The sequence below is a fragment of the Notamacropus eugenii genome, chromosome 4, assembly GCF_028372415.1.
Source record: "Notamacropus eugenii isolate mMacEug1 chromosome 4, mMacEug1.pri_v2, whole genome shotgun sequence".
NCBI classification, from domain to species: Eukaryota; Metazoa; Chordata; class Mammalia; order Diprotodontia; family Macropodidae; genus Notamacropus; species Notamacropus eugenii.
Window position 1 is genome coordinate 152,344,162 of NC_092875.1, and position 27,574 is coordinate 152,371,735.

At 37.4% G+C, this 27,574-nt stretch overlaps 1 protein-coding gene and 1 pseudogene across 17 annotated transcripts in view; one reads left to right on the top strand and one right to left on the bottom strand.

Annotated features, from left to right (window-relative positions):
* The window catches only part of VPS13B (vacuolar protein sorting 13 homolog B), a 1,048,068-nt gene that overhangs the window by 521,510 nt on the left and 498,984 nt on the right, over positions 1 to 27,574 (bottom strand). For 16 of the 17 annotated variants that reach the window (XR_011966588.1, XM_072606881.1, XM_072606871.1 and 13 more), the window contains one exon: positions 6,753 to 6,956. Coding sequence is in view for 16 of the 17 variants with exons in the window: in XM_072606881.1 (XP_072462982.1) it covers positions 6,753 to 6,956 (204 nt within the window). In the remaining variant the exon portion in view is untranslated. Of the gene's footprint in view, positions 1 to 6,752; positions 6,957 to 27,574 lie in introns of those variants that run through there. The other variant, XM_072606877.1, reaches the window with a different exon arrangement.
* LOC140498719 (large ribosomal subunit protein eL8 pseudogene) lies at positions 14,809 to 20,709 on the top strand (annotated as a pseudogene).

A 27,574-nucleotide genomic window follows, 5' to 3' on the forward strand; every position in this document is an offset into this window, starting at 1 on the left:
TTCTTGTAGGGCAACATAAATTTCTATACACCATTGCCTGTCCATCTTATTTCCCAACTGTAGGCAAAAACAATTTTTAACATTTATTTTTAAAGATCTGAGTTCCACATTCTCTCCCTTCCTCCCTTCCCACTCACCTTCATTAAGAAAGCAAGCAATTTGATATAGGTCATACATGTGTAGCCATGCAAAACACTTCCATAACAGTCATGTTGTGAAAAAATAACCACATTTCCCTCTATCCTGCCCTATCCTACTTTTACTCCATTCTTTCCCTTGATGTGGTCCCCCCAATAGTGTTTGCTTCAGAGTACCCCATTCCCCAATCTGCCATCCCTTCCATTGTCCTCCCCCTCTCCTATCCCTTTCCCCCCTGATTTCCTGCAGGGTAAGATAGGTTTCCATACCCCATTGAACATATGTTTTTCTCTCCTTAAGCCAGATCTGATGAGAGTAAGGCTCACTTATTCTCTTTTATCTCCTCTCTCTTCCCCTCCATTTGTAAAAACTCTTTTTTGACTCTTTTATGTGAGATGATTTGCTACATTCTACCTCTCCCTTTCTCTGCCAGTACATTCCTTTCAACAGTTAATTTTATTTTTTAGGTAAACTCCCATTATATTTATGTGCCACCTGTCTATATACATATATAAACACACACACACACATATATACATACATATATAAATATACATACCTACACATATACATACTCATATATAATACACACACACATATATATACATACATACATACACATACATATATATCTATGTAGATATATATAGATATATATACACATATGTTGTCCCTCTAACTACCCTAATACGTAGAAAAATCTCATGAGCTACATATATCATCTTTCCATGTAGGAATGTAAACAGTTCAACTTTAATGAGTCTCTTATGGCTTCTTTTTCACGTTTCTCTTGATTCTTGTACTTGAAAGTCAAATTTTCTATTCAGCTCTGGTCTTTTCAACAAAAATGCTTGGATGTCCTCTCTTTCACTGAAATTCCAGTTTTTCTCCTAAAAGTTTATATTCAGTTTTGCTGGATAGGTGATTCTTGGTTTTGATCCTACCTCCTTTGACCTCTAGAATATCATATTCTAAGCCCTTTGATCCCTTAATGTAGTGTCTGCTAGATCTTGTGTTATCCTGATTGTATTTCCATAATACTTGAATTGTCTCTTTCTGGCTGCTTTGCAATACTTTCTCCCGGACCTGGGAACTCTGGAATTTGGCTACAATATTCCTAGTAGTTTTCCTCTGTGATCTCTTTCAGGAGGTTGATTGGTGGAGTCTTTCAATTTCTATTTTATTCTCTGCTTCTAGAATATCAGGGCACTATTCCTTGATAATTTGTTGGAAGATGATGTCTAGGCTCTTTTTTGATCATGGCTTTCAGGTAGTCCAATAATTTTTAAATTATCTCTCCTGGATCTGTTTTTGAGGTCAGTGGTTTTTCCAATGAGATAGTTCACAGTCTTCTATTTTGTCATTCTTGTGGTTGTGTTTTACAATTTCTTGATTTCTCATAAAGCTTCCATTTGCTCCATTCGAATTTTTAAGGAATTATTTTCTTCAATGAGCTTCCTTTTCCTTTTGGCCAATTCTGCTTTTTAAAGCTTTCTTCTCACTGGCTTTTTGGACCTCTTTTGCCATTTGGGTTAGTCTATTTATAAATGTGTTATTTTCTTCAGCATTTTTGGGGGTTTCCTTTAGCATGCTGTTAACTCAATTTTTTTCCATTTTTTTTTTTTTGCATCACTCTCATTTCTCTTCCCAATTTTTACTCTACTTCTCTTACCTGATTTTCAAAATCCTTTTTGAGCTCTTCTATGACCTATGGCCAATTTATATTTTTCTTGGAGGATTTTGATGTAGGAGCTTTAACTCTGCTGTTCTCATCTGGTTGTATGTTCTGGTCTTCCAAGTCATCAAAATAAGATTCTACAGTGTGATTTCTTTTACAATGTTTACTCATCTTCCCTGACAAATACTTGACTTTCTAACTTGTTGCCAAGGTAGGATTCTGCTTCTAATGGGGGTGGGTGTGGGTGTACTGTACCAGGCTTCAGGAGTTTTGTATCAACTGATCAATTCCACACTAACTGTGGGCTGGGAGCTACAGAAACAGCCGCTGCTGACTCCTCCTCCACTGCCCAGGTGCTCAGGCTGCACCAGGTCCCACAGAGTTTTTCCACTGACCTTCTATGCTGTCTTTGGTGTTTGTATATTGAGAAGCCTGGAAATTGCCACAGCTGCCAGTGATTCAGTCCCTTGAGGCTTGCTCCAGCTCTCTGTTCTGGTGTGGCTCACTCTGGATTGTGCTCCCAATCTGGTGCAATAGACACTTCCTGACAACCTTCCAGGTTGTCTTGGGCTGGAGATTTGTTTCACTTTGTCATTTTGTGGGTTCTGCAGTTTTAGAATTTGTTTAGAGCCATTTTTTACAGGTATTTTGAGGGGTTTAGGGGGAGAGCTTTAGCAAGTCCCTGCTTTTACTCTACCATCTTGAGTCCATCCCCTAATTTAGTTATTTCTAATTCTTCTGTGCCCAGACTATTCTACTGATTTACTTTAACAATTTTTAACCCACACAAAAGTTTTAATGATTATTGTTTGATAATATAGTTTGAAATAAGAAAATACTGGAAAAGAAAATGGCAAATCACTCTAGTATCTTTGTCAAGAAAATTCCAGATGGGGTCACAGATGACCCCAAACACTAATGAAATGATTCAATAACAACAACAAGGAAATGCTGTTCTCTCTTTATTCTTATTTTTTAATATTCCTGATCTTTTGCTACTCTAAATGAATTGTGTGTAATTTTGTCTAACTATGTCATGTGTATTTTGTGGGATATCATTAACAAAGTTTTAGATTTGAAGATCATGATTATTTTCCTAATTTTGAACTATCTTTGCATCCCTATAAAATTCAATTTGATTATAGAAAAGTAGAGGTACTAAATGCTATTGAAATAGTCCAAGTGAGAAGTGATAAGGGACTAATTAATGGTGGTGACCCTGTGATTGAAGAGAAAAAGGCACATGCAAAAGATGTTGTGTGGGAGAATCAAGAAGACTTGGAAAATGACTGGATCTAAGGAAAAAGAGAGAGGGATGAATCAATGATGACTTCAAGGCTTTTGAACCTAGGTGATGAGAAGGATGATAACATCCTCAATAGAAATTGAGTTCAAAGTAAAAGATAGGTTTAAGAGGGCAGAGGATGTGTTTCACCCTCAACATGTGGCGTTTCAGATGCTGAGGACACAAAGAAGTGGAGATGTCTAGCAAGCAGTTTGTGACAAGGGACCTGAGTTAAGAAGATAAATTAGCCAAGTATATTTAAAGATCTGGGAGATATCTTCATAGAGATGGTACTTGTATCAAGGAGAACTGACATGTTCCAACCATCCCATTACAACTTCCTTAGCGGATTACCCCCTCTAAAATCCCCAATCTCTCTTGCTAATCTTCATTTTCTCCTCATCTACAGGATCTTTCTCTCCTGCCTATAAACACATCCTTGACTCCTTCATTATTAAATAACTGTTACCTTAGTCTATTATACCTATTAGCTATAATTCTTGATCTCTATTCTTTATTCAAAGCTAAACTCCTTGACAATGCTGTCTTCACCAGCTACCTCCAGTTTCTCATCTCTTACTCCCTTTTAAAATACTTTGCAATCTGGCTTTCAACCCCATCATTCAACTGAAACTATTCTCTCCAAAGTCTCCAATGATCTTTCAATTGCAAAGTCTAATTGCCTTTTCTCAATTCTCATCCTTTTTATATGTCCACATTTAGCACAGTATCTTGCCCTTAATAAATGTTTACTGACTGACTGACTCTCTATATCCTTTCATGCCACCAATAACCCTTGTCACTTAGATACTCTTTCCTCTCTATTTTTTTTTTAATAAACACTACTCTGTCCTGGTTCCTCTCCAATCTCCTTATTTTCCTTTACTGGATCTCTAGCCAGGGCATTCCCGTTGATTGTGGCTGTCTCCCAAGGTTAGATTCAAGACCCTCTTTATTTCTTCCTTTATAGTGTCTCACTTAGTGATATCATCAGCTCCCATGGATTCAATTATTATCTTTATCTCACCTTGTGGAACTGATTTGTGTGACATAGGAGATACTGTTATAGGACTGCTCAGCATGGAGTACTCACATCAGAGAAGGTGCTGTGCTGTATGAGCAAAGCAGAATTGAAGTAGTTCAAAAGAAACACATGATAGGCAAATTTAGAAAATCCACCCCAAATGTTCACATGGATTTTTTGTGCCCAGCCTGTGGTAGAACATTGTGAGCACAAATTGGTCTAATCAGCGAGATTTAGACGCAACATAACTTGACTCTAACATAGTGATATCATTTTGGTCCTCTTTGAGAACGAAGGACAACAAACACCAAACATTATCTCACCTTGTGCAAGAAGCCTTTCACAGTTGTTCTTAGTTTTACTGCCTCACCTCTATATATCGTAGAAATGGTAGAATTACCAAGAAAAAAACATTGGTAGAGGCTGGAGTCATTTTCAGAAAGCCTAGATATGCCCCAACTCCCCCTTTAGGGTTCTGGAGAACACTGAGAAGTGTGAAATGTAACCTGTCTGACGTTCAGGTGGTTGTGGTCATAGTGCTTAGTGTTACATGTTGAATTTATTATTTATTTTCAAAGAAATACAATCTGTACATATTAGAGATCTGTAGCTTTGTGTGTATTCCACATTTTTTCTTCTAATGTTTATGTGGAAATGGTTGCTTTTGGTAGTGTTTGTCAAAGTTCCAAATAAAAATAAAAAAGAAGGCTGAAGAAGACTGAGCATGTCTATAGGGACCAGGAAAGGAAGTCAGTGAATAACCACAAATTGAAAATAAGAGAGATGATTGAAGGGTCAAGATACTTGAGGACAGAAGGACAGCAATGTAAAAGGGTGAATTTTGGTAAGGAATCGGAGTCATGGACAAAGTAGAAGAGACAAGGAAACAATTATTAACAATGGTTTTAAAATGTAGAATGGGAAGAAGAGGGAAGTCAAGAAAGATGGTCTCTATTTTTTCAAGAAAGTATGCAGTAAAGTCCTCAGCTCAGGTCTGGGGAGGTGTAGAAGGTTTGAGTAGATGAGAGAAACTTTAGCATAGCTACCTGGAGTCTGGGGAGTCAATTAAGAAAGAATTAAAAGCACTACTTTTGCCTTTAGAGTAATAATAAAACCAAAGGTCATTATATTTGCCTTTCAAAGGTCTGAGAGACACCATATTTAGTATTTGCAACTCCTTTTCATTTTTTAGTTCCATTTAAAATAAGAATAAAAATAATCGTTTTAATAGTACAAGGCTTAGACAGTACTTTACTTGTATTATTTCATTTGAACCCCACAACAACCCTGTGATATGTAGGTGCTGTTATTATCCCAATTTTATAGATGAGAAAACTGGGGCTGAGAGAATGACTTACTTAGGATCATATAGCTAAAAAATGTCTCAGGCAGGACTGGAACTCAACTCTTTCCACAGCCCAAAAGGCATTAGGGTAGTATTTTGTGCATGTTCTATGCACAAGAATGGAACTGATAAAGAGGACCTATAGAGTAATATCCTTTTAGCAATTGCTACAGCATCACACTGGGTGGAGGTAGGGCAGTGGGGGGCTCTGTATGGGAATAATTGTGATTCCACTGACTTTTTTTTCAGCAGCATTTGTTAATCTTTTCAGGATCATAACTGAGATCAATCAGTCCCATTCATTTCCCTTTCCCAGTTGCATAGTTCTTCATTCAGTTCTTCAACCTACTCACCTCCCATGCCCTAACCCTCCACCCCACCTCAGCTACACATAAAGATGATCATACCCTTGTTCTTGCCTTGATCCATAAAACCCACATGTTCAACAATTCAAAAATTCACTTATCTGATCATAATCTATTGACTTTTTACTTCTCCCTCTCCCCTCTAATACCAAATCCTATTCTTCGTAGACGCAGTGACCTCTAATTCCTCAACCCCTCACTTCTGTTCCAGGCAATTATCCTGCCCTATCTACATTTCAGCTTCCTTTCGAGTTTTCTTCACCCAGTAGATCATAAAATTCTTGAGAGCAAGGGCTATCATGCCTTGTTTATATGCATAGTGCTTAGCACAGTACTTGGAACATAATAGGCACGTAATAAATGTCTATTGCTTGAATGATTCATTACTGATTACTTCTAATTTATCTCGCACATATCTTTTTTGGTAGATTCTTCTTTGTATGTTGTCTCCTATGATAGACTCTGAGCTTCTTGAAAGCAAAGATTGTTCTGTGCCTTGTTTTATACACTTTGTTTTATACCTGTGCTTAGCATAGTGCCTGCTGTATAGCAGGCACTTAAAAAATGCTGATTGGTTGACTGACAGAAAGTGAGGAGGCAGAAACCTACCATCCTCTTGTTCTTTATCTTTTCTTTTCCTCAGACCTCCATTTTTTTCCTTGTATCTCACATTAGTCTTTTTCATAACTCAGTTTCCTCCATCATTATATTATACCCTTTGTCCTGAATCACCTTTACCCTATGTTTATCCAAAAGAAGCAGAGATGTGATCCCACTGACATCTCAGCAATATTGATTTGTTTTCATTCACATCCATTTTCACTGAGGTCATTTTCACTTGTCTCAACTGTAACAGAGATCTTTTTATACTTCATATTATCTTTCACATGATAAAATCACTTTTCAAAAACACTTACCTCAGTAGTAGTTCCAATGTCAGCAGATGGGCTGCATGTGCTGGTATCTGGTGGAACTGTACCAACACTACTTCTAATTGGAGAGCTTGGAACAGGCCCTGTCACAGACTCTGGATAGCCAGAAGATTGATTTAGAATGCCTTTCTTCTGAATCTTATTCCAGACCTTATTCATGATGTCTGTTAGTTCGTATAAGAGCTGAACCTGAAAAAAACAACACAAAGGGCAATTCTGTACAACTGGCTCTTAAAAATATTGTAAATGTAGGCTAAGGCCAAATGTAGAATTTGAGATGCAACTGGAAATTAGGAAACTACAAGTTTTACTCCTGATGAGGGTATGATTATAAAGAAGTCATCTTTTGTACCTCATTTTCCCCACATGGAAAACAGAAGAAAAATAACTATTCCAAACATATCCTGTATGAGATATTAAGGACAAAGAAAATAATACGTGCAAAGTGCTTTCAGAGTCCTAAAAGATAGTCCTCTTATTAACTCAATGTGGGGAGGAAGATAAGTTTGTCCACACGTGAAATGCGAACCCATAGCAATATAATAAAATCCCCAAAGAACTTTAGCAGTTTTCAACAAAATCTGTGATTGTCTAAGTACAGTTCCTAAATATTTAATCCAATTTGCTAATTCAAAATACAGGAAACTGAGATGGGTCTCTATGAAAATATTTGAAGTCTATTAATTCAAAGACAGTCTCTATTTTCATGGAGCCTATAATCCAGAAGCAATATACAGCACATATATTAACTCCATACAAAATAACACATCAGTGAAAAATGTAGTGAGTGACCTTTTAAATATAAGACAGTAGCTGCATTTTTATATTCAGAGAACACATAATAGAAACTTGTAAACAAGAGATAGTTTTAAAAACAGAAATCAAATACTTCTCAGTACATATTTATTTACTGAAATGTTAAATAATTAACATTATTTTGAAATGATTTAAAAATTCAATTTAAGAGTTTAACAGATTAATCTGAAATTTGATCACTTTTAAAAAGAAATAAATTTAAAAACAAAAGCAAACCCCAGTTTATGTATAAAAGAACAACAGTACAGCTGAAGTTGAACAACAGTATAGCTGAAGAACATACACTATCCAGCTTACTAGTATCCTGGGATATGTCATTCCAATATTCACAGAACATACTGTTTAACTTGCACATTGTTTGACTAAGTTCTAAGATATTTACACAAGGTTTAGTAAATAAGCATTAATCATGGAATTTGTATGACAACATATTGCCATATACTGTATAAAACAAGCCCAAGAAAAAATGCAAACACAGTATATAAGCAGATCCACAGCTGGATGCCATACTCTGCTTGCCATTATAAAAAAAGAAATTCTTATATTTATAAGAAGTTTCAGCCCCAGGATACATCCAGACGATGAAGCTGGCTTCTTATGTGGGCAGAACAGATGCACAAAAACATTGTTGTCAATTCACATTTGATATAAAACAGTACTTGGGCGTATATTTTTTTCCTTACTTTTTGTGTAATGGATTCTCAAATCTCATGCTGTGCTCCTTTCTTAATAGGCTAGCATATAGAGACTTTATAAAATCTTATTTTTGTTCAAATTAATTTGTCCTTTACACTCATGTATATTTTTTCCCTTCTAACAAACATTTTCACTGACAACTGCATTTTATTAAAAAGACTACATTTTCTTGTAAAATATAGAACAATAAAAAAGAGAACAGATCAAAGAAAAAAGTCCCTATGGCAAAATTTACAGAAATAGTCCCGTTTTTAATGGCCTATGCTTCTGCTGCCTCTTTATCACTTTCAGCTGCCAACAAAATATTTCAGAATAAATACCATCAACTGACATTAACTAATGAATATATCTAAATAACATCTAAATAGTTTTAGAATCAAAAAAAAGTTGCAAGACAGAAATTGAAATTATAGGATCACAGAATCTGTGAGTTGCAAGGAACCTCAGAGACCATCTAGTCCAATCCACACCTGAACAATAATTTCTTCAAAAGTTGTCATCCATATTTGACTTGAAGACCTTCACTGACAGGGAGCTCATCACTTTATGAAGAAAGCCATTTCCCCTTCGGAAAATGTTAATTGTCAGAATGTTTTTGTGACATCACTCCTAATCTGCCTCTCTTCATCTTCCACTCATTGTACCTAGTTCTGTCGTCTGGATGCCATTAAATATTTTATCTGCTTTATCACACTTCTGACTCACATTAAGTTTGCAGTCCATGAATTCCTCAGATATTTTTTGGATGAACTATTACCTAATCATATCTTCCCCAAATCCTATTCTGTAGCTGATTTTTGGAACCCAAATATAATACTTTGCACTTTATACCTATTAAGTAAAAAGAAGATGTTTGATTTGATCTCATTTAAAAATGAGACAACTTGTTAGGTATACTTTCCCTGGCTTTTTATCATCAGTGTTTAATCCATGCTGACAATGAATCGTTACTGACAACTCTTTGGGTTTAGTCAAGCAATCATTTCTAAATTCACTAACCATAATGTCTTCTGGCTGATATGTCTCTATTCTGTCCACAATACCATGAGGAATATTTTTTAATATTTTTAATATTTTGCTAAAATCCAGAGCACTAGATTTCATTCCACCAGTCCATTAACATTAACAAAAAAGAAAATTAAGTTTAGTCTGCTGAGCTCCTTTTTGATGAAGTCAAACTCGGTGAATGATGACTCCTTTTTCAGACCATTTACTAAGGTAAAAAAAGATTCAAAGAACTACAGGATTTAACGTTGGGAGGATCTTCGTTGATTACCTAGCTTAGTTCACTATTTTACAGATGAAGAATCTGAGGTCCAGAGAGATTACATTTCTTGCTGAAGGTGACATGGGCAGCAAGCCCGAGAGCCAGAATTCAAAGGCAAGTCTTTCAAACTTCACATACAGAGATTGTTCTTTCAATCATAGTATACTATATTGGCCCATGCCAAACTATGCTACTAACTAAAACTGTATCAGTGGAGAAAGTTCTTACACCAAAGAAATGATGAATCTTTAAAGTGTTAAAGAAAAAATACAGAATAGAAACTTAGGGAAAAGATCAGGAATGAATAGGTAGATTTTAAAAAATTGTAGGAATCTGGACATGCTTAGAACCACAGTTGGAGGTATTTATCCCAATCTCCTAATACATGTTCTCTTTATGATATCCCTAACAGGTGGTTATCCAGCTTCTTCTTGGAAGTCACCAACATGAAGACAATAGTTGAACCTATGAAAAGTGCTTTGTTTTGTTTTTTAATTGACTGTGATAGTGGCAACTGAACTATTTAAAAATTCTAGGTTACATTCCTGCAAATAATTTGGTAATTTAAAAAGGGCAAATTTAGTGTGAGGTATCTTTCAGTTTGCTGCATAGCACTACTTCTAAACTTTGTGGAAAATGTGTAATTTTTATTAGTTTCAGAAATTTTTATTAAAAATTAGGAAATAAATCTATGATTAAAAGTAAATGTAGCTCTGTTGACAATTATCAAATCTATTCTTTTTTCTCATGAAAAAGGAACAAATAATTTCCTGACTAATTATGTAGACAGAAAACATTCAAGTAATTACAGATATTAGAAGGTTTTCAGAACAGATTGTTAGGACAGATTTTAAAAACAATCACATACAAACAGAATTAATGTTTTAATTAAGTGGTTCAATTCACTGTCATTTTTTACTATACAATAAATAAGTAAACACCAGATGACTTTAGGGCTGTCATTCTTTCAATAGTCATAGAAAAAGTACAGTCTCTATCATGCTACAGAATCAGTTGTGTGGTGTTTTTTTTGGGTGTAGCTACCCCACTTTGAGTTTATAACTATCAGATGCTGCTGCTTATATAATTTTATTTTCCATCTTCTGTTCAGACCATATGGTATAAAAGATAGGAAATCTGATGTTTATGACTTTTGCTTAAATGAAATTGAAAAGAAAAAGTTCTCAATAAAATAAAACAGGTAAATCTTCCACTGGACAAAAATTATTTTTACTGCTTAGTCTAAGTGTGGAATTTAAAATTATAATAAAATGAAAAATACCATGAATGATAGAGAAAAAATTCCTGTCATAATAGTTTTCCTATCACAGAACTCTGAACATTCAAAATGTAAATACATTAAAACAAAATATTCAATGAGTAATTTTATCACAAATATTGAAAGGTGAAGGGGAAAGGGGAAAGTCTATTAAAACTTTTAAGGTTATAAAACTGCAAAATTTATGTAATTAATGATAAGCCAATAGGCAAAATACAGTAGACATAAAAGTCATCATCTTTTATACAATCCACAAATTTAAATAATTCAAAGGTATATCATTTTACCTAAAATGACATTTTTAGATTTTTAGGTCATTTTGGTAGATATAATAGCTTTAGGTTACTAAAAGTGTGTATTAAGTGTAAGTTGCCTAAAAACATATAAAAGTATTTTTAATTAAAAAATTTTAAGTTTTATTTCTTCCAGGAAATACTAATGAAAAAGTAACACAAAAGATGTTACTTCAGCAAAATATTATTTGCCTTAATTTATCATTTAAAAGCAGGGAAAAGTTCAATAGAATAAACTAGTCAACAGTACAAAATGTTTATCTGCTACACATTTCTAAAGTAAAAAAGTTTCGGTCAGGTAGAAACTCATGGAATTCTGGTAGCCCACTGTGGATAAAGATCCAAAATACATATTATTTAAGGAAAAGCATCCCTCATTGTGCTTTGAAAACAACGAAGCCATTACAATACTTAGAAAATAATGTATAGTATAATATAATCTTCTCATCAAACATATAAAATAATTCACTTTGTCCTTAGCCCTTAAAGGGATTACACACAACTCATCAATCTCAGCTGCCACATGAAAGGTCTGAATGCTAAAACTGTATCAGTTCCATGATCAGAGTGGCCAACCATGCCCCAGTTTGGGGGAAGGAAGAATTCTGTCTTACTAGAATGGAATTCAGGCTGCAGAGAATCTCTGGTGAAATTCACCAGCCTTTATGAAGTAGTGTTGGAAACATTTTCTGAATCCCCTTATTGAGCCTCATGCAAGGAATCAAGTGGAGGTTTTGTCAAGAGAATTAAGCAATATGAGATTGCTGACCACTCTTTTTTGTCTGTTTTAACATGAAATTTGTTAATAAATATGTTGAGCTCCTCATTGTAATTCAACCCTGTTACAGAGGACTCTATATTATTTAGCTACCACTCGGATATGTTTGGTAAAACATTGCCAAAGGTAAGAGATGATCATAGAATAACCTGTGATCAAAGGACTTTAGTAACTCAAATGTGTATAATTCACAAAAAGTTTTCAAAGAATTCAGACTAGCTATCTGACAAGAATTTAAAATCTGGAAAACAGTTCGGCAAAAATTAAGTTTAGATCAGTACCTTATAACATATATGACAAAAAACTCCAAATGGATGCATTATTTATAGTAAATACAAATGGAGATAGCATTAAAAAAAATCAAGAGGGAGTATATTTCAGATTTGTATTTGGGGAAGAATTCTTAGCCAACCAAGGAATAGAGCTCCTCATAAATGATGAAAAAGAAAATTGTTTTAAAAAATTAAAGCTTTTTTACAAACAAAAGCCTGGACCAGGAGAGGGAATTAGTTGGGGGGAAAGTCTCTTAGCATTAAATAGCTATGGAAAAAAAATCTGATTTCTAAAATATATTGTGAACTGACAGGAATTTAGAAGACTAAAAGGCCATCCCTCCAACAGAGGATCAAAAGATATGAGTAAATAGTTTTCAGAAGAAATGCAAAGGATCAGCAGCAACTAAGACCTGAATTCAAATCCAGCCTTGGATTGAGATTAGCTTTAGGTAACTTGCTTCTTTGATCCATCACCCGCAGCATCAAAACGAATATTTCTAAAATATAGTTATGACCAGGTCATTTCCTTGTTCAAAAATTAAATGTGTTTTCTCATTTACTTTATTTTACTTATTTATTTTATGCTAAAATGCATACTTCTTAGGTGGGCATTTAAAGCCCTCATCTATTTGGTTCCTGTCCTACTTCTTCAGAATTATTTTAGTTTATTCCATTGACATGCTCTAGGATAGGGGTTCTGTGAAGTCTGGATTCAGTCAAAGTGTCACAACTGAGGACCAAGAGGACCACATGTGGCCTTGAGGCCACAGGCTCCCCACTCCTACTCTAGGATCTAGTAGAAATGGTCTACTATCCCTTTGCACAATGCTTAGTGCATAGCAGGTTTTTGTTTTTTTGTTTGTTTGTTTGTTTTGAGGCAATTAGTTTAAATGGCTTGCTCATTGTTAAAATGACTTTCACAAAGCTAGGAAGTATATGAGGCTGGATTTCAACTTGGGCCCCTTGACTTCAGGGATGGTGCCCTATCCACTGTGCTGCCTAGCTGTTTCCATAGTAGATTTTTAATAAATATTCTTGACTCTCTTAGAGTGAGTCTGCAGAACCCCTTTGAACAAAGGCACAGTTGGGGCACATGGGGAGAAGGGAGACACTAATGATGAGGCAGCTAAAAAGACTGAGAAGTAGTAGATAGACAAGCAGGTAGAAAAAACAGGAAAGAAAAGTATTATGAAAACTAATAGAGGAGAGAGTATACAGGAGGTTGTGGTGGTCAACAAAGTCAAAGAATGTAGAGGAGTTCCATAAAAAGAAATCAAAGAGTGAAAAAAGGTCAAAATATTTGGCAATTCAAAAATCACTGACAACTCTGAAAAACGTATTTTTAATTGAGTGATCAGGTCAGAATTCAGACTGCATGGGGTTAAGAAATGAGTAGGAAAAAAGGAAGCAGAGATAAACAGCATAGCTAGCTTTTTCTAGAAGCCTTATAACAAAAGAAAGAAAAGAAATGAGAACAGTTCAAGGACATATTTACTTCCTTCCAAATCCACATTATTTTACTAAATATACACTGAAAATATAATAAAAATATAATAATGCCTATTTTCAAGTTGCATTGAAACATTTTTGTTTAAGTTTGGCAGTTATATATTGGAATATGCTTTTCATGAGAACAAATGAGGACTATTGCTAGGCCCTAGGTGACAGAGTGATAGTTGACCAGTGACTGAACCACCTACATACCAGGAAACTCTTATATATCCAAGAACTGGCTTGATCAGATACATTTAGGTTTAGGTTAGCAAACTATTGGCTCAGCAAACTTTATCCAATTCAAGTGAGCAAGGCTGGCAAATATGATTAAAGACAGTGTCCTTGTGTTTGAAGGGGATCAGGAGAGGGAAGGAAAGTGAAGAAATGTTATAGCCTAGACTACCCACTGATCAATTGCCCCTAAGGTCCCATCTCCACTCAGTTTTTGTGAATCTGCTCAGCAACAATAAACATGTAATGGTAAAGACCCAGGAGATCTGGGGTCTTGATTGTGATTCACAGGTGACTGTATAGCCAACCTACTGATATATGCCCATAGGACTTGAGGGACAAGGTAGCACACACACTTTGAAGCCTGTGAGTAATAAATGGCCTGATTCTTGATCCTTTGAGCATTTAGGTTCTTTTTGGTACCTCTTCACCCAGGATCGATTTACATATACTAGAATTAATTACACTTTATAAGACAGAGGACAGAGCCCTTTTTGATATAAAATGATAATATGAGCATTTTACCATGATTTCAACATCAGCTCTTAAAGTAAATTACACAAAGGAATTTTTGTAAAACATAGTAATATAGATATAGTGAAATAAACATCTCTTAAATGCAATTTGCTTTTTTCATTTTTAGTGGAAAAGGACCTCATTGGATTTGAGCCAAAATTTCCAAATTTTAATACTTAACTGTGTAGCAATAGCCTGCGTGACTTTGGTTAAGTCATTTAACTTCTCTAGATCTTAGCATGTTAATCTAGGAGATGGTGCAGCACAATGGAAAGAGTCTAGGTCTGGCCTGAGAGGACGTACCTCTAATGAACACTATATGTGTGACCTTGAGCAAATAAATTAATCTCCCTGGGTTCTAACTTCCTCATCTCTAAAATGAAGGGCTTGGACTACATGACCTATGGAGTCCTCTCAGATGATGATCTCCAAAGTAAAACAGCTGCATTTGATCTCTAATATCCCATTTAGTCCTAATTCCTATGATTCTGGGACTTTATGTCCTAGCATAACCTGGGTACTTTCTCTCATATTAAAACATTTTGCATATCTTTACTCCAAAGATGTAACTAGTTACATTCATCACTTGGTAGATACAAAAATCCCTCAAAATTCTTGGGTAGGACTGCTTACTAAGATGTTGCTCAAACAAGAGAAGACCAATCAACTTTCACAAACCAACTGCAGTAAAACGCTAAAGTTTGTACTAAATTGAATAATGATCAAGCAATCTGATGAAAATCTACAGCCAGTGAATACATCCACCAAAGACCTGAACAAGCTGCCAACAAGCCAGAGGACAATAAGAAAAGATGTTGCCAGCCAAGTCAGTACCAATGCAGGCAGCCTGCCACCCGAGGGTAACATTTGAAGCTCTGTGTCTACAGGTAGCAAGAGCAGAAGGTTTCCCCTGGGAAAACCCCAGAGTGCAGACTTTGGTAACCTAGAGAAGCAGGCAGGGTTAATGACTAATATGATACCACAACACTCATCCCAGAAATCCCCAGACTCACGGTCTCCAAGATTCCTAACAGTTTGTCCTGAAACTTAATATAGGGCTCTAAACACTTAGCATGATGAACTACAAAGATCCAAGGGGGTGGGGGCAAATCTAGGAGGTAGACACAAACATGGAAACACAGGGGACCCAGGGTGAGTGAGACCAAGTAGATGACCTCATTTTGCATTTGCAGCTCTGCTTGGTCAGCTCTACTGAACATGATGCCCTTATGACACTGGGTGGTCTCTGCTACTTAGTCTCCCACTCCTTCCCTTTCCAGATTCCTCCAGAGCATAGATTCCCAAAGTGGATGATACCACACTCTACAGGATGCTGGAATGATCCAGGGGAGGGCAGTAGAAGCCTCTGGTGTAACTGGGGGGTGCAGAATTAAAATAAAGGGGCAACGGAAGCATAAGGAAAGAAAAGAAGGAAATTTTGAAAAATCATTCGTACATGTTTGATCTGCTGTGTAAACAGAATTAAAGTTGTAGTGATTACATTATTTTCCAATAAACACACAAAAGGCAAGTTATAACAGATCAGTAGTCAAATCTGCTGACAGGTCTTAATAAGCAATTGTTGGAAGGGGAGCATGTCACACATTGTTCTGAAGTCCGGCATGCACTGGCAGAAATATGGGCATGTAATGACTTATTTACAATACGATACTATATGGTTACACGACGCAATACTGTGTCATCAAAATTTCATCACAGGAAAAAACCCCACAAATTTCAATAAATTATTAAATTTAAGATGCATTATTTAAAAATATTTTATATTTTTTCAAATTATGTAAATTAAAAACCAAACAAACAAAGGATTAAAGAAAGTCAATTTCTAGAGGGGTGCAAAGTAATTTTTTTTTTTAAAAGAGGGTTATAGGGAGGCAGAGCCAAGATGGCTGAGTAGAAAGACGCACATACACATAGCTCCGAACCCACAACCCATAGAACGGCTACAGGGGAGTAACTCACGGCGAATTCTGCACCCAGAGGCCACGGAATATTGGAGCGAGGGAGATTTATGATCTGGAGGGACCTGCAAACCTCTCGCGGGGGGTCCTTCCCGCTGCGGACTGGGCGCCGGAACTGGGAGCTGAGTGCAGCCCTTCCGCGGCCGCGGCACCGAAAGGAAAAGATCCGAGCGGGCTTCAGGGACGGGATCTCCAGCGGCCATGCGGGTCCCTCCACCCACAGAGGGACCTGCAAACCTCTCGCAAAAGGTCCCTCGCGCTGCAGACGCGGAGCCCAGCCCAGACCTGCTGCGGCCACGGCACCAAGAGAAACAGACCCGAGCAGGCTTCAGGGACGGGATCTCCAGCGGCCACACAAGTCCCTCCGCCCACAGGTGATGGGGTCAGTGAGAGAGTCTCTTTGGCGGGTCGAGAGGGGAGTGGGGTGCCCCCATGATTCGCCCCCCCCCCCCCCCCCCGGGAGGTAGAAGCTGAGAGGCAGCTGCAGACCGGGGCTCCCCAAGGGGGCAGGAGCCTGAATCCATTGTGGAAGGTCTGTGCATAAACCCCCTGAGGGAACTGAGCCTGAGAGGCAGCCCTGCCCCAACCTGACCACCTGAACATAATCTCATACTGAATAGCAGCCCTGCCCCCGCCCAAAGCCCTAAGGCAGGAAGCAGCATTTGAATCTCAGTCCCCAAACTGCTGACTGGGAATATCAGGAGGCAAGGTGGGTGTGAGGAGAATATTCAGAGGTCAAGTCACTGGCTGGGAAAATGCCCAGAAAAGGGAAAAGAAAGAAGACTATTGAAGGCTACTTTCTTGGAGAACAGGCATTTCCTCCCTTCTTTTCTGATGAGGAAGAACAATGCTTACCATCAGGCAAAGACACAGAAATCAAGGCTTCTGTGTCCCAGCGCACTCAATGGGCTCAGGCCATGGAAGAGCTCAAAAAGAATTTTGAAAATCAAGTTAGAGAGGTGGAGGAAAAACTGGGAAGACAAATGAGAGACATGCAAGCAAAGCATGAAAAGCAGATCAGCTCCCTGCTAAAGGAGATCCAAAAAAATGTTGAAGAAATTAACACCTTAAAAACTAGCCTAACTCAATTGGCAAAAGAGGTTCAAAAAGCCAATGAGGAGAAGAATGCTTTAAAAAGCAGAATTAACCAAATGGAAAAGGAGGTTCAAAAGCTCACTGAAGAAAATAGTTCTATCAAGGAAAACTGCCCTGAGATTCTAGAACTAGAGGGCAAAATAAATATTCAAGGAATCCACAGAACACCGCCTGAAAGAGATCCAAAAAGAGAAACTCCTAGGAACATTGTGGCCAAATTCCAGAGTTCCCAGGTCAAGGAGAAAATATTGCAAGCAGCTAGAAAGAAACAATTCAAGTACTGTGGAAACACAATCAGGATAACACAAGATCTAGCACCCTCTACATTAAGGGATTGAAGGGCATGGAATAGGATATTCCAGAAATCAAAGGAACTAGGACTAAAACCAAGAATCACCTACCCAGCAAAACTGAGTATAACACTTCAGGGGAAAAATTGGTCTTTCAATGAAATAGAGGATTTTCAAGCATTCTTGATGAAAAGACCAGAGCTGAAAAGAAAATTTGACTTTCAAACACAAGAATGAAGAGAACCATGAAAAGGTGAACAGCAAAGAGAAGTCATAAGGGACTTACTAAAGTTGAACTGTTTACATTCCTACATGGAAAGACAATATTTGTAACTCTTGAAACATTTCAGTATCTGGGTACTGGGTGGGATTACACACACACATAGAGACAGAGTGCACAGAGTGAATTGAAGAGGATGGGATCATACCTTAAAAAAATGAAATCAAGCAGTGAGAGAGAAATATATTGGGAGGAGAAAGGGAGAAATGGAATGGGGCAAATTATCTCTCATAAAACAGGCAAGCAAAAGACTTATTAGTGGAGGGATACAGAGGGCAGGTGAGAGAAAAACATGAAGTTTACTCTCATCACATTCCACTAGAGGAAAGAACAAAATGCACACTCATTTTGGTATGAAAACCTATCTTACAATACAGGAAACTGGGGGATAAGCAGGGTGGGGGGGATGATGGAAGGGAGGGCATGGGGAGGAGGGAGCAATTTGAGGTCGACACTCATGGGGAGGGACAGGATCAAAAGAGAATAGAAGTAATGGGGGACAGGATAGGATGGAGGGAAATATAGTTAGTCCTATACAACACAACTATTATGGAAGTCAGTTGCAAAACTACACAGATATGGCCTATATTGAATTGCTTGCCTTCCAAAGGGAAGGGGTGGGGAGGGAGGGAGGAAGAGAAGTTGGAACTCAAAGTGTTAGGATCAACTGTCGAGTAATGTTCTTGCCACTAGGAAATAAGAAAAACAGGTAAAGGGGTATAGAAAGCTATCTGGCCCTACAGGACAAAAGAGAAGATGGAGACAAGGGCAGAGAGGGATGATAGAAGAGAGAGCAGATTGGTCACAGGGGCAATTAGAATGCTTGGTGTTTGGGGGGGGAGGGGATAAAAGGGGAGAAAATTTGTAACCCAAAATTTTGTGAAAATGAATGTTAAAAGTTAAATAAATAAATTTAATTATTAAAAAAAAAAGAGGGTGATAGGCCAAATAAATTTGGGAAACTCTGCTCTGGTGTGCCCCATTAGGTTGTATGCTCCTCGAGGGCAGGTGCTGTCTTTCTTTTTCTTATTTGAATCCCTAACACTTAGCAGAGTGCCTAGAACATAATAGGCTCAATAACTGAATTGAAGTATGGACCACTCCACCCAAAACTATAGCAAGGGGCAGGGACTAGTCCTGGAAAAGAGGCTTCCCTTAAGGAACTAAAGTTGGAGAGATAAGTTAACCAAAGGAAAAAAAAAACAATTAGCGTAAAAATTATTATAAATTTGCATATGTCCCTAAAGGACAGTGTAATTCTATAATAACTGCAAGCAGAGACTAAAAGGCAAAAAGTGTATTTTCCCAAAAACAACATGAATTGCTAGAAGCAAGAAATTAAAAATCAAACAAGCTCTGCAGGAAAGAATTAGCGGGAGAATAAGTGTGTGTGCGTTCGTCCTTCGTTGCCTAAGAAGACCATGTCATCATAGAAATAATGACATGACTTGCACTTGACCTTGTTTTGAGTGAGGGAGGACTGTGCAGGTCACCAGCCTCACTTCTCCTTCAGAGCTATCTGAATCCAGTGACCAGATATTCATCAGGATGACTGGAGATGACCCAGGATGAGGCAATTGGGGTTAAGTGACTTGCCCAAGGTCACACAGCTAGTGAGTGTCAAGTGTCTGAGGTAAGATTTGAACTCAGGTCCTCCTGACTCCTGCACTGGTGCTCTATCCACTGCACCACCTAGCTGCCCCAGGAAGAATAAGTAACTTAGCAAAGAAAGTAGAAAAGACTACTTGCTACTTACCCAAGAAGTGGAATCTCTGTAAACTACAATAGACAAAATAGAAATCAATGACTTGAGGAAATAACAGGAAATATTAGAGCTAAATCAAAAGATTGAAAAAAAAGAAAAAGATTTAAGATATCTGAATTAAAAAACAACTGACAGAACAGTTCAAGAAAAGAGAATTTAGGAATCATTGGATTCTCTGAAAATCATTATTAAGAAAAAACTCCACCAACTTTGACATTATTATTTTAAGAAATCATAAATAAAAAGTGCCCAGATCTATTAGAAACAGGGCAAAGTAAAAAAAAATACAAGGAATTGTCTCATTCTGCTGGCCAAGATGCCAAAAGGGAAGAAGGCCCAAGGGAAAAAAGGTGACTTAGGCCCTTGCTGTAGTAAAGACACAGGAGGCCAAGAAAGTGGTCAATCCTTTGTTTGAGAAGTAGCCCAAAAACTTTGGCATTGGTCAAGACATCCAGTCCAAGAAGAACCTTACTCAACTTGTCAAATGGCCTTGATACATCAGACTACAGCATAAAGGTCTATCCTTTATAAGCTTTTGAAAGTGCCACCAGCAATTAACCATTTCACCCAGAATTTGGATCATCAGACAGCTACTCAACTGTTTAAACTGGCTCACAAGTATATACCAGGGGCAATGCAAGAGAAGAAGCTAAGGCTGTTGGCTCAGGTTGAACAAAAAGCTGCAGGCAAAGATTTCCATACCAAGAGACCACTTGTCCTCAGAACACGTGTTAACACTGTTACTACCCTGGCAGAAAACGAGTAAGCACAGTAATTGCACATGATGTGGACCCAATTAAGCTAGTGGTTTTTCTACCTGCCTTGTGCTGAAAAATGGGGGTTCCTTCAAGTATTATTATCAAAGATGAAGCTAGACTGGTTGCTTAGTTCATAGAAAGACCTCCATAAGGCACTGCCTTCACAGAGGTTAACCCTAAAGATAAGGGAGCCCTGGCTAAGCTGGCAGAAGCCATCAAAACCAATCACAATAACAGGTATGATGAGATCATCATCACTGGGGTGGTAATGTTCTGTGTCCTAAATCAGTGGGTCATATTGCCAAGCTGAAAAAAGCAAAAGCTAAGCAAACAAACTGGGTTAAATGTATATTTAATTTTTTCCTACTTAAAAATAAATATTTAAACAAACAAAAATACAATTGATTGATCATGTGCTGAAAGAAACCCCAAAATAAAAGCCCCAGAAATATCACAGCCAAAAAATACAAAGGTCCCACATCATAGAAAAAAATAGCTTAAGTACCATGAAAGGAGTTCAAGCACTAAGGAACTACATTCAGGATCACAAAAGACTAGCAGCTTCTATTGTTGATCAAAGGAGAATGCAATATGACAAAAGGTAAAAGATCCAAACTTAGAACCATTCATAACTTAAACTGAAAAGTTGGATCTTTAAAACAAGACTTTCAACAATTTCTGATGAAAAAGAAAAGAGAGTAAAGTAAGAATTATGAAGCATAAAAACAAGATCCCAGAGAAACCTAGAATAACACATCTATTTGAGCATTCTAAAAGAGGTACGTGATGGAATTCTATACACTTCTTTGTGCCTAGCAATGTCCCTTCTAAATATTTTTTTAAATTGGGAGATGACAACCATGCCTCACCAACAAAAATCTTAATTTGGTACATACTTAATGATATATTTATAGTCTGTGCACTGCACAATGGAAATGTGAGTAAAGTTAAACTCCATAAGTTTTGAGGGTATGAAGTATTATCCCTATGAATGACAATAAAAATCAAAAGCCAACTATACACAAACCATCCTAGGAAATGTTTGATAGCTTAAGTCGCTAATGAGACTAGGGTCTCTCCCCTCCCCCCCAAAAAGGAAACACTAATTAAAAATGCAACTAACAATAACCAAGCTTTGTTGTAACATAGGATCAGGAATTTAGAAGCGGAAGAAATTATATCATGTAACTGTCTCAGTTTAGAAATAAGCAAATGGAAGGCAAGAAACTTTGCCCAAGTAAAACTAGGCAGGTATCAAATGCAATTCCACCAACTCCAAAGCCATTATTCTTTCTACTACACCAACTTGTCTCTCAATATAACTAATATAAGGTAAAGTTGTCATTTCAAAAAACAAAAAAAGAAATACAAAAAAATAAGAAGCGCCCAAATTATCTCTGCCACTGTCCATAGACGAAAGTTCTCTGATTTCAGAAGACTGTGACCAATTCTTCGAAAAACTCTTAGAATAGAAGACAATGGATCAAGTTAACCAAGTTTAACAGAAAACTCAAATTTCTGAGCTCAGATCCTATACTCATTGAGCAAATAGATTTTGTAATTTTATCTCCTAAGTAGGTCTTACCCAACCAGAATGGGTATCAAGCATATAATGGTGCCATTAATTCTACCTTCTTCCATTTTAAAATATTAAACTAGGATTCTGGTTTTTAAATCAATCTCATGTGAGTTTGGTTAGTATACCTAACTGAGTGTTCAAAATCCTGAAGACTACTAAAGTCAGATTTTTGAACTGAGGCTTAGATCCTAAACCTGTTAATTTGCTCCCACAGAACTGTGTAATGAACCAAAAGATCCAATGCAGCTTTGCCTGTAACACTAGTTGGCTAGATCTTTTCTAAAAAAAAATGAAAATTAAAAAAAAATCAAGTGGCAGAGCCAAGATGGTGGAGTAGAGGGATGGACCTGCTGTAGCTCTCCTCCCAAAGTCCATAAAATACCTGTAAAAATGACTCTAAACAAATTCTAGAGCAACAGAAGCCACAAAATGACAGAGTGAAAGAGATTTCCAGCTCAAGAGAGCCTGGAAGGCCGACAGGAAAGGTCTACTGCACTGGGCTCAGAGCAGAGCACAGCCCAGTCTTGGCTGTGGGACAGCACAGACAGTACCAGAGCAGCCAGAATCCCAGGCAGCAGCTGTAATTCCCAGATTTCTCAACCCACAAATTCCAAAGACAGCTTCAAAGGTCAATGAGAAATCTCTCACCTGGGTGAGAAGGGAGCAGAGTCCAGCTTAGCATCTGGCCCAGGGTAGCGGAAGTCACTGCAGCACAGTGTCCACTTTTGGAGCCCTTGGCCTAAAGACCCTGGGGGAATCAAGCTGCTGATCTGGATCTCAGCCCCAAGTGGTGGTCCTGGGGTGAGGAGGAGCACTGGCTAGTGGAGCTGGAAGCAGTTGTGGAGAGGGAACCCTACTTGCAGATCCTGAGCAGAAAAGCCTGTGGTTGCTCCCAGACCAGAACTCATGTCAGGAGAGGAATAAACTCCTCTCCCTTGATTGTGCCACCTTGGAGGAACTGAGAAATTACAGGTCCCTAGAGTATACACTCCACTTGACAAAGGACTCAAAAGTCAAGTAAGTAACTGAGAAAATGTCCAAAAAAGGGAAAAAAAATAAGACTATAAGTTACCTTCTTGATGAACAGGTATTTTCCTCCATCCCGAGGAAGAATGAAGCATACCATTAGAGGAAGATATCAAAGTCAAGGCTTCTTCATACAAAACTTCCAAAATAAATTTGCAATGGTCTCAGGCTCTGTAAGAGCTCAAAAATCATTTTGAAAATCAAGTAAGAGAGGTGGAGGAAAAATTGGGAAGAGAAATGAGAGCTATGCAAGAAAATCACGAAAACGTGAGTCAACAGCTTGCTAAAGGAGACCCAAAAAAATTCTGAAAAAATTAATGCCTTTAAAAATAGACTAACCCAAATGGCAAAAGATGCCCAAAAAGCCAATGAAGAGAAAAATGCTTTAAAATTAGCCAAATGGAATTAGAATTAGCCAAATGGAAAGCTCATTGAAGAAAATAGTTCTTTAAAAATTAGAATGGAACAGACAGAAGCTAATGACTTTATGAGAAACCAAGAATTTACAAAAGAAAGCCAAAAAGAATGAAGAAATTGAAGACAAGGTGAAATATCTCATTGGAAAAACAACTGACCTGGAAAATACATCTAAGAGAGATAATTTAAAAATTTTGGGACTACTTGAAAGCCATGATCAAAAAAAGAGCCTAGACATCACCTTTCATGAAATTATCAAGGAAAAACTTCCCTGATGTTCTAGAACAAGAGAGTAAAATACATATTGAAAGAATCCACCAATCACGTCCTGAAAGACATCCCAAAAGAAAAACTCCTAGGAATACTGTAGCCAGATTCCAGGCTACAAGGTCAAGAAGAAAATACTGTAAGCAGCTAGAAAGGAACAATTCAAGTACTGTGGAAATACAATCAGGATAACACAAGATATAGCAGCTTCTACATTAAGGGATCAAAGGGCTTGGAATATGATATTCCAGAAGTCAAAGGAATTAGGATTAAAACCAAGAATCACCTACTCAGCAAAACTGAATATAATACTTCAGGGGAATAAATGGTCATTCAATGATATAGAGTACTTTCAATCATTCATACTGAGGAAAAGAGCAGATCTGTATAGAAAATTTGACTTCCCAAGACAAGAATCAAGAGAAGCATGAAAAGGTAAACAGGAAAGAAAAATCATAAAAGACTCTCTAAACTTGAACTGTTTACATTACTACATGGAAAGAAAATATTTATAACTCTTGAATCTTTTCTCAGTATTTGGGTAGATGGAGAGATTGTGTACACACACACACACACACACACACACATACACATATCTAGATAGAGAGCACAGGGTGTGTTGAAACAGAAGAGATGATATCCACACACACAAAATAAAATAAAATAAAAATTAAGGGGTGAAGGAGGAAAATAGTGGGAAGAGAAAGGGAGAAATGGAACAGGGCAGGCTATAACTCATAAAAGAGATAAGAAAAATCCTGTTCAATGGAGGAGAAAAGGGAGAAGGGGAGACAGGAAAAATGAAGCTACTCTCTCCACATGTGGCTGAAGGAGGGAATAATACGCTCACTAAATTTGGTATGAAAATTTATATCACACCACAGGAAAGTAGGAGAGGACGTGACAAGTGGGGTGAGGGGAATGTGAGAAGGGAGGGCAAATGGGAGAAGGGAGTCACTAGAAATATACACTTTCAAGAAGGAACAAGGTCAATTGTGGGGGGAAAATAAGGGGGGATAGAATAGGACAGAGGGCAATATAATTAGTATTACACAACATGATGATTATGGAAGTCTTTTGCAAAACAACACATATTTAGTCTGTATTGAATTGCTTGCCTTCTCAGTGGGGCTGGGGAGGGAGGGGAGGAGGGAGAGAAGTTGAAATTCAAAGTCTTATCAATGAATGTTGAGAATTTTTATTGCATATAATCAGGAAATAAGAAATACAGGGAATGGGGTATTGAAATTTATCTTGCCCTACAAGAAAAGAGAGAAGATGGGGATAAGGGAAGGGTGGGGTGTGACAGAAGGGAGGGTACATTTAGGGAAGAAGTAATCAGAATGCAAGTTATTAGGAAGAGGGGGGAGGGGAGTGATGGGGAGAAAAATTGGACATGTTACAAAGTAAGGTAAAAGTAATTAGTATTAAAACAATTGACTGAATTAATTACTGAGAATAAATCAATGACATCTTTAGTTTGGGGAAAAAATTTTTAGTCTAAATTTCCTAGAAGAAGGTAATTTTTGGGTAAAATCTGGCATTGATGGAAAAGTTAAGGCTTTAATGGTAAATTTGATTTTATGATTGCTATTTAATCAGGAAATAGAACTTGTATAGAAAGGCATGTAAGCTACTTAAGATTTGCCTCAAAAGATGTTCCTTAGCCAAAGTGAAACTATAATCATATTTGAAACCTGGTTATTGGAACTTGCCATTTTTAGATGCTATAGGACTATTAAGTAACTGTTCTTCTGAGTCTAACTCCAGGTATGGATAGCAAGAAAGACAGTCTGAGCCTCCAATCCATGATGCCAGTAAGCCTGTGAGATGCTGGTATGAACTGCAAAAGGTGATCTCATGGGAAGGGTGGGAAACTGGCTGTTCAGCCTGGGCTGAGGTAGGATTCTCCTGACTCAATTTCCCTGACACCTGGCAGACTTTAAGCCTGACTGAATGCAAGTGGACAATCTAATCCTGCCTAGAACTGACATGAAGTTAGGGAGATATTGTATCCCTGCAATGTACCTACTCTTGGTGGCAATTTCCTACACTCAAAAGATGTGTAAGCTTAATACCAGATCTATTAAATTATAGATTATTGATAGGGGAACATCCGAAGTTAAATCTAAAATTAAGCTATTAGGCATAGGACTTTAGACCAACAACAATAAGTTAGGGTCCTTTAATTCTTAGTAATACTGTGGAGACAGTTAGGTCAAGAGCTTATGAAGTTAGCAATATAAATATTATTTGTGTCTCAGTTGGTTAATGTTTTTAAAAAATTCTTTTGTGGTCCATACTGTAAATGCTTTAAAAAGAAGTATCACCTGACCAAAAGTTTGAATTGTTTTATCTGTTACAAACTGTGTTAAAAATGAAAAAAAAAAAAAAAGAATAAAGAGAAGCATGAAAAGGGAAACAGGAAAGAGAAATCATAAGGGACTTACTAAAGTTGAACTGCTTACATTCCTACATGGAAAGATAATATTTGTAACTCTTGAGACTTTTCTCAGTATTTGAGTAGTTGGAGGGATTATATACATATAAACAGAGGGAACAGGATGCATTCAATAGGAAAGGATGATACCTAAAAAAATAAAATTAAGGTGTGGGAGAGGAATATATTGAAAGGAGAAAGGGTGAAATGGAATGAGGCAAATTATCTTTCACAAAAGATACAAGAAAAAGTTTTTTCAATGGAGGAGAAAAGGGAGGAGGTGAGAGGGAAAAAGTAAAGCTTACTTTCATCACATTTGGCTTAAGGAGGGAATAACATGTACACTCAATTTGGTATGAAAATCAATCTTACAGGACAGGAAAGCAGGGGAGAAGGGAATAAATGCATTGTGGGGGGTGGGGAATGATAGAAGGGAGGACACACGGAAGGAGGGAGTAATTAGAAGTAAACACTTTGGGGAGGGACAAGAACAAAAGAGAGAATAGAATAAATGGGGGACAGGATAGGATGGAGGGAAATACAGTTAGCCTTTCACAACATGACTATTATGGAAGTCTTTTGCATAACTACACATGTATAGCCAATACTGAACTGCTTGCCTTTACAGTGGAGATGCGTGGGGAGGGAGAAAAGGAGAGAAGTTGGAACTCAAAAGATTTAGGAATGAATGTTGAGAATTGTTTTTGCAAGCAACTGGGAAATAAGAAATACAGGTAATGAGGTATAGAAATCTATCTTGCCCTACAAGAAAAGAGAGAAGATGGGGATAAGGGAAGGGAGGACTGTGATAGAAGGGAGGACAGAATGTGGGAAGGGGAAATCAGAATGCTCAGTGTCTTGGGGTGGGGGAAGGGAGAGATGGGGAGAAAATTTGGAACTCAAAATCTTGTGGAAATGAATGTTGAAAACTAAAAATAAATAAATTTTTTAAAAAATCACCTTTGAAGTATATTAATGTCTAATCATGATTCTGTTAAAATGATTACTATATATGCAGTTACTTTGTCCCTCTTAAAAATCTAGTTGGACCCTGGCTACAACTTCTTTATCTAAGCAAATCCTTCTTAGAGCCTAGAGCAACGTGGATAGTAGAATTCTAAGGGAGGCTTGGCTCAGAGTAGAGGTGCCCTTTCTTCTGTGCTATATGAGCTGTCTCTGCCATTATTAAGGAAACATAAACGATGAAACTAAGGTCAACTGATGTTAGGTTCGAACCACTAGGAGGCAAGTATGGGAAAAGAAACA